The sequence below is a fragment of the Pseudophryne corroboree genome, chromosome 3, assembly GCF_028390025.1.
Source record: "Pseudophryne corroboree isolate aPseCor3 chromosome 3, aPseCor3.hap2, whole genome shotgun sequence".
Lineage (NCBI taxonomy): Eukaryota > Metazoa > Chordata > Amphibia > Anura > Myobatrachidae > Pseudophryne > Pseudophryne corroboree.
This window is the reverse complement of record NC_086446.1, coordinates 480,714,973-480,723,761: the sequence shown is the minus strand read 5'-3', so window position 1 is coordinate 480,723,761 and position 8,789 is coordinate 480,714,973. Positions and strand designations below refer to the sequence as shown.

General features: G+C 44.0%; 1 protein-coding gene across 1 annotated transcript in view; it reads right to left on the bottom strand.

Annotated features, from left to right (window-relative positions):
• Positions 1-7,699: 7,699 nt before the first annotated feature.
• Positions 7,700-8,789, bottom strand: part of CEP112 (centrosomal protein 112) — a 733,320-nt gene continuing 732,230 nt past the window's right edge. The window contains exon 28 of the mRNA XM_063960841.1: positions 7,700-8,028. Within this exon, the coding sequence (XP_063816911.1) occupies positions 8,022-8,028 (7 nt within the window). The 3' untranslated portion in view covers positions 7,700-8,021. The remainder of the gene's footprint in view (positions 8,029-8,789) is intronic.

Genomic DNA, 8,789 nt, shown 5'->3' with positions numbered 1-8,789 from the left:
TAGAGTGCCCAGTCTCCTGCGGAGCCCGCTATTCCCCATGGTCCTTACGGAGTCCCCAGCATCCACTAGGACGTTAGAGAAAATAATAATAATAATAATGATAATAATAATTGTATTTATATAGCGCTCTTTCTCCAACAGGACTCAAGGCACTTTACAGACATCAAAAACAATGCACATAATACAGAGGATCTAAGTAATACAGCAATAAATAAGCCACACAGACATAAAAGAAAACCCTAAGCACACAGAAAGCATAATGCATGATTGGTGTAGGCATTTTGGATAATAACTTCCAAGGGTTGTGTATTCCACCCTCACAAGGTACCAGGTGCGGCAGCCATCTTGGGCGCACATCGTAGGATTACCCACGGTGGAACAGTCCACCCCTAGAAGAGATGACACAAAATGGGAGTGAGTTCAGAGTCCTAAAGTTCAGCGTAGCGTTCCAACAAGACCACCAGGTCCATGTATATTTCATCTCATCTACAAGCGTACCAGATGAGGCAGCCATGTTGGGCGCACTTTGAAGGTTACACTGTGGGAGGTAAGCCATACAAGGGCCCAGTGCATATGTGGGAAAACTGACACTTGTGTAGTAGTATGATGTACCCTGTATGTAGGGCGCATTGGCAGGGTGTGCAATCAGTGAACATTACAGGAAAAGCACACGGTGGGGTGGAAGAGAGAAAAAAAAAGGGGGGGGGGGGACAATTGTAGGTAACCAGTGGCAGAAGGAAAATTGGGATAACATTATTCTGATAAGATCATAGTACGGGTGGGTGGCTTCTATTCTCCCAGCCTTCCACAAAACCTTCCATTCAAGTGCCACAGCTGTAGAATGGTCATTGACATTAACACTTTAGTCTCAGCAGGACAGACAACACAGCAGGTGACTGATAAAATAACCAATGACAGTATCTCTAGGATATATATGTAGATATATATATATGTAGTGCTTTCATGGGTCTGGTATACACAGGAGAAATACAGACATTCAGCAGGAGAGCAGGTAATGACCTAGTGGCTGCGTGTGTAGGGAGCCAATAACAATGGACTTGTACTCTGAAGCTTTCCTGGCCACAAAGCATGTTCTCAGCTACGTGATGAAAGTGCCAGCACTAGACCTTTTATATCACACATTCTTCCTATACTGATGATAAACTGTATATATAATTTGCCACTTCTGTCACTATGGTCCATGGGGGTCATTCTGAGTTGTTCGCTCACTAGCAGATTTTAGCAGCATTGCACACGCTAGGCCGCCGCCCTCTGGGAGTGTATCTTAGCCTAGCAGAATTGCGAAAGATTAGCAGATTTGCGAATAGAAAATTCTTATCAGTTTCTGAGTAGCTCGAGACTTACTCCTACACTGCGATCAGCTCAGCCCGTTTCGTTCCTGGTTTGACGTCACAAACACGCCCTGCGTTCGGCCAGCCACTCCCCCGTTTCTCCAGACACTCCCGCATTTTATCCTGGTACGCCTGCGTTTTTCCGCACATTCCCAGAAAACGGTCAGTTTCCGCCCAGAAACACCCACTTCCTGTCAATCACACTCCGATCACTTCAACGATGGAAATTCTTCGTTCGGACGTGAGTAAATCTACTAAGTTTTGTGCTAAAATACTTAGCGCATGCGCACTGCGTACCATGCACATGCGCATTTTCGCCTTAATCGGCCCGTTGCGAAAATCGGCAATGAGCGAACAACTCGGAATGACCCCCCATGTCAAGGTTATTGTAACAAAAAAGTCAGTTACTATAATGGGCTGTAGCTTTACAGTGCCGTATGCAGTGGAAATATCTATCCCAGAAAAACAGGACACCACAAGCAATGTATTATGGCACAACATATAACAGGGAATACAAGGACAGCACAAGTAGCAAATGTGGAACTGCAAGCAACATTTGGCAGTTCTGCATGTCACAGGAGTACAAGACATCACAAGAAGCATATGGTGGCATACAGTATTACAAAGAAGGGAGCACTGTTTAGCCAGGCACCAAAGCAAAATTTGTGTGAGTGCCTGGTGATGCCACTCGAACCTGGGCCACAAGAGCACAGCCAAGTCATCTTCTGTGAATGTATACGCGCGGGTATTCAGCCTATTCTCTGGGTCCTATAACTGCTGCATTCCCTGCAGTGGCATTAGTTCTGCCACTGGTGGCATTACGTATCACAGGTGCCTTCAGAAGCAGCAGATAGTGGAATAGATAATTTAAGAAAGATATTAGAAGCAGTATACTATATGGTAATGCTGTATATCAGAAGGAACACAAAAAAATGACAAACCGCACGTGATCGCACTGAGTTTCACAAGATATTACAAGCAGCATATTGTAGAGCAGTGGCGGTTCTAGGGGCGGGCAAACAAGGGGCTTGCCCGGGGCACTGCTGTCTGTAGGCATGGCAACAGTCACCCTGCTGGCACCATCTAATTTGATGGTGCCCACCCACTCTCGCCACTGCTAACAGTCGCTACTATTGGGTGCCGCACTGCCAGTTACTACATCTGCACGCCAGGTGGAAGTGACGTATCGGGAACTGCTGCGGCTGGAAGTACCCGCTCTGTTCAGGTGAGAGAGGTTGTGTCTATGTTCCCTTCATGATCAGGACCAGGAAGTGAAAGCCTGAGAGGGCAGAAGCGAACTTCCGCCCTTACAGCATCTTAATGTTTTATTCATTATCTGTTTGTTTGAGGATATTTTGTGCTATCTATGCACCAGTGGACCCTTGCGGACTCACTGCTCACCACGCTTCGGTGTCTGGCACCGATTGCCACAGGTTACTATTCCAAATAGTTGGTTACATGGACCCAGGGGCTTATGGGAAAGGTCCTCTCCACGAAGGGTAACTAGACGCTACCATATGAGAGATGGACCGGAGTCATGGACCCACTGCCTCTACCACATCTGAAGTGTTTGACGTGCCCATCCATACCGCAGGAAAACAGAGTGGAACACCTCCATAACACTAGGGAGGACAGAACAACAAGTAGTGTCAGTTAGGGATAGTTTCATCACTTGGCAATCTGTGTGTTTCAGTGTGCTCCTGGTCCCTGTGCAATCTGTGTGCATGTATAAGCGGCACTATTGTGGTGTAACATGTACTAGCAGCTCTAATGTGGTGTAATGTGTATAAGCGGATCTACTGTGGTGTAACATGTATAAGGGGCTCTACTATGGTGTAATATGTGTAAGTGGCTCTACTGTGGTGTAACATGTATAAGCGGTTCTACTGTGGTGTAACGTACTGAAGAGGTTCTACCGTGGTGTAATGTGTATAAAGGGCTCTACGATGGCATAATGGCATAATGCGTAAAAGGGGCTCTACTGTGAGGCATAAAGTGTATAAGGGGCTCTACTGCAGTGGCGTCACAAGGGGGGTGCAGCCCGCACCTGGATATCATCGCCGAGGGGTGACACTAAAATGACTGCTCCTGCTCAGTGACTGGGTTGACAAAAATGGGGGGTCGGGCTGAGAGGCGACGTCCTGTCCTGGTGCCACAGGAAGTTTTTAGCCCTGAGCTACACAAGGTCTAGAACCAGCCCTGTTGTAGAGCTGCTATTGCAGACAAAATAACTGGCTCAATATTGTGGCACTGCATATCTGATGGGCAAAAAGACATCACAAGCAGCATATAGTTTCACTGCTATAGCAGGGAATAAATCACAGTCAGCATATAGTGGCATTGGTATCATAGGGAACATATCACATGCAGCACGCAGTGGCACTGCTGACACAGGGAACATATCACATGCAGCACGCAGTGGCACTGCTGACACAGGGAATATATCACAAGCAGCATACAGTGGCACTGCTGATACAGGGAATATATCACAAGCAGCATACAGTGGCACTGCTGACACAGGGAATATATCACAAGCAGCATACAGTGGCACTGCCGATACAGGGAATATATCACAAGCAGCATACAGTGGCACTGCTATCATAGGGAACATATCACAAGAAGAAAATAGTGCACTGCTATAATGGAATGCATCACAAGCAGCATATAGTGGCATTGCGATCATGGGGAATACATCACAATCAGCATACAGTGGCACTGCTGTCATAGGGAAGGTAACATATCACAATCAGTACGTGGCACTGCTGTCATAGGGAACATATCACAATCAGTACATGGCACTGCTGACACAGGGAATATATCACAATAGGCATACAGTGGCACTGCTATCATAAGGAACATATTGCAAGCAGCATATACTGTAGTGGCATTACTATCTCAGGGAATACATCACAAACACACACTGTTGCTAGAGTCTGCACAACAGACAAACAGGGTTATGGCATCTTTCGAGTGTCATGAATGCTTCCCACTACACTACCCTGGACTGGCACCTTATCTGACATTTATTTTGGAGAGTGTCTGTTTTTCAATGGATAGCTATAATAGATATGCACAGTGCAATAATTAATATTGCACAGCAGTCTATAGTACGTTCAAAAGATAATATATAGCAGAAATTATAGTGGAGTGTACAGTATTAAAGATCAGTAAGAATTTGTGTCTGTTACAAACACTACTATAACCATGAAAACATATAAGCGTGACATTGCAGGAATTGTGGCAACATATGATTGGTGGACAGTATCACAACTGATGTTACGTCACATATAGCTTCCCCTCCCAGTTTCATGTACATTCCATGATAACAAACTACATACACCCCATTATGACCAACAGTACAGTGAACTTCATTATTTAGCCCCAGTCCCTTAGCTGAGGTATGTTGACCGTTTTCCACGTCGACCTAGAAACCCTGGCGACCTAATGCCCGTCGACCAATAGTGGTCGACCTAATGACCGTATCCCGCTTATTCAATGGGATGAAGTCTGGATGTCTACAGTCACTATGCCTTGAGTCCTATTAGAGAAAGAGCGCTATATAAATAAAATGATTATTACTATGTCGACAGTGACTCTGCAGGCAAGAGAAAGCCAACGCCAGGAGTCTGACATGTTTAAATGCTAATTATATCATTTTTACTGTAGGGAAACCTAAACAGGCTGCTTTAGTAGTATGTAAAAATATCGTATGTATGTGCTTAATATGATATAATACTATAGTTTTGTAATATAGACAAATGAAATAACATTTGATAACAATTCTGCTGCTTTCCCAGGGTTAGTCTTCTGTTGGCTAAAAGACCCAACTCCACAATCACATAACAAAATCCCTGGGAGCGCTTTGCTATAATTACTGTCCAATGGTGAAAGGCACCTTGATAACAGTACAATACTAATACACCATTTGTATCTTTCTGTTGGTTTGAAGACATAGGGACTTGTATCCTCATTCTTAAGACTAGACTAGATTGCTTAGATTTTAAACACAAATCTCTCGTGTGTATGCCCCCCAGTGATAGCGGTGCGTGGCCCCGCGCGTCGCTATCATCGGTGCTAGATTGGCCTGCATGCAGGCTCAGTCTAGTACATCGCTCATTTCATCCGCTGGGTGAAATGAGCGGCCCCCCGTCACCCCCCCCCCCCCCTCCTCGCTCAGCACACATCTCTGCCAGTGTTTACCGGCCTTTACTCAAAAAAAAAAGCCCCCTTATACCAAAGACTCCTGATAAAAGCAATCAGGTCTGGTATACATTTAAGTTGGTGGCAGTCGGGATTCCAGCATTCAGGACTATTCCCACTCGTGGGTGTCCACGACACCCATAGAGTGGGAATAGAACCTGTGGCTAGTGCAGCGAGCCACCGAGCCAGCAGCGTGGCAAGCGCAGCAAGCCTGCAAGGGTACTCTCTGCGCTTGCCCCGCTGCCGGCAAGCATCCCAGCCGCTGGTAAATCATACTAAACCCCTTGGTCTTATATGATCACTTGGTACATTTATCTATAAAAAAACTTTCAAAGGTTAAAGATATCCATTCTTACGTGACACATATAAAAAAAATGGTGCAACCTCACTTTGGAGTAGTTACTTCTTCAGCTACCATACCCCCAATAATGGATAGGAGCTCCTTTGGTACCTTCCTAGTAGAGGTCACTCCAATATTGATACTATACGCGTTTCGTCAAAGATTGACTATTTCAGGGGTTTTTCTCAAAGTTAAAGTGGCAGATATTAATTCCTTTATCTGCTTTTAGTCTGTCCCGTATAGACTACCAGGTGTTACATTGGCTACTAATTAAGGTATCACCTTTATGGCTTCTAGGCTTTGAAACTGCAAAGTACAGGATACAGGCCATAAACACAGCATTAGATTAGACACATTTGCTGTTTCAAAACCTGGAAGTCCTCTAGGGGGACACATTTTAAGAAGCAGACACTTGAGAAAAATATACACCCCTGAAGAAGTCAATCGCGTTGGACATCAATACTGGAGCGACCTCTAATCGGAAGGTTCTTTGTTGCCAAAGGAGCACCTACCCATTATTGGGTTATGGTAGCTGAAGGGATAACAACTACCCCAAAACGAGGTTGCACCATTTTGACTACTGTATATGTGTAATATAAGAATGGATATTTTTAACCTTTGTAAGTTTTTTTTAATTAATAAATGTAAAAATTGACAATGTAAGACTGAGAGGCTGAATTCTTTTATCAGATGTCTTTGGTATGAGAGTTTCTTTTCAGAGGCATAAAGAATGATACAGGTCCTTATTTCTTCAAACCAACAAAAAGATAAGAACTCTGTATTAGTATTGGACTATTATTAAGGTGGCTTTCACCATTGGACATTAATTATATCAAAGCGCTCCCTGGGATTTTGTTATGCGCTTTAGGAGTACTGTATGTTTATAATGATAAAATTATATATAAAATGCTGTATGTAGCATTAAGATCATGTTGGTATCCCGGTGCCAGATTTCTTTTGCCTACAGAGTCACTGTCAAGAAAGTGACTGTAGTGTAGACAAGCCAATAATATGGCACCGTAACCCATAGCAACCAATCAAATATCATCTTATTTTAATCAGAATACTGAAAGATGTTTAGTTGTGATGAGTTACACCTAATGATATACCTGCACTATTTCATCATATATGTATCAAATATGTACAACAGGAAATTATTAACAAATTCCCCCAGCTAACTATGGGGCTAATTCAGACCTGATCGGTGCTGTGCGTGTTCGCACAGCAGCGATCAGGCCTGAACTGCACATGCGCAGGCGCATGGCAGACAGCCGATGGCTGTCTTAGCCCTGCAATCGCCTCTGCCTGATTGACAGGCAGAGGCGGTCGCTGGGCAGGAGGAGGCGGTCCGCCGTTTATGGGGGCACGGTCCGGGCAATGCAGGCGTGACCGGACCGTGGGGGGGGGGGGGGGGGGGGGGGGCGGGCGGCCCGCGGCGGCTGCGTGAAGCCACATGCAGCCGCTTTGACCCAGGCAGCGATGTGAGTAGCTCCCTGCCAGCGCGCAGGAGCTGCGCTGGCTGGGAGCTACTCTTCCAGTACAAAAGCATTGCCGCTGTGCGATGCTTTTGTACTTGTGCAGGGGGTGTCGGCCCTGACATGTGGGGCGGACTAGGATTGTGCTGGGCGTCCCCCCGCATGTCAGGGAAGCTGATCGTAGATGTGCTAAATTTAGCACATCTACGATCAGGTCTGAATCAACCCCTATGTGTATGATGAAGAGTGCATGCTCACCTGCCCAATACGCATTACTTCTGTATATATAAAACTACACATGGGATTTGTAATCAGGAAATGAGAAACAGAAATGTTACAAAATAAATCTTTAATGTTATGTAAACTTTGGGGGAAAAAACAAACAAAAAAATACACATGATGTACACAAAGATTGGTAAAAATGGATTAATATAAAATATGGTTAAATAGGTCTGTAAAGGTAGTACATTAACCCCTTCTTGCAGAAAGGGTACATTAAATATTCATACACTAAATAAATAAAAATACATTGTTGCAAGAAATGTGAATATTATAATATCTGGGCTTGTAGATAGATTTTATTTCAAATTTCTAAATAGCGCTCACTGTGGTGGGATCCTGTTCTTTTTTGGTCATCCTTCGCACATACGGAAATCATAACCTGGAATCAACATGCAATAATTATTATGAGAGTGTCTCACACCTACACCACTGAGCATTGCACTTTTTCCTTGGGACAAGGATACAGGTATTATACCAAATGACGGTGGGTATTACACTGGGGGGAGCAAATGCTTTATCTAAATGCAAAGTTGCTCTATTTTTTTTTTTTTTTGCTTTGTTCCCAATTTTGTAGAGCGAAACCTGTACAGTCTGACTACAGCATTCATATTACAAATACTGAGTAGGGAGGAGCCGTTAGGTATACTATAATAGACTGGATATCTAACAACAACAACAAAAAATGAACTAACTGTTTTAGATAAAATGACCCGTAAGGCATCTAGGTTTCATTTAGTAAATACATGTTATCTGTAAAGGAAAGTGGCAAAGGAATAAAGCGGTAAAACAACGTAAGTCAGAATATTGTTATTCCAACATTAAGTGATGCATTAATCATTATACCAAGTGAGTCTAATTGTTACATATGGGTAGCACATGACCACTTCCCTTATGCCAATCAAGCCAAGTCTAAAACTAATTTCAAACATAAACAATCCGAACAAAACAAAGCAACAAAATGTACAAAAGGTTCACAACCTCTATTCTGTCAGCACATCTGGACATCTGACTTGACTGAGTAAAGGAATGCAGTCCCATGAGCAATGTTAGTACAATCTTATAATAAGGGGATGTGGGGGGTGTGCTGTTAGGGTTGGTATCTATACACTACCGCCCGTCATCCCGGCGGTCAGAATCCCG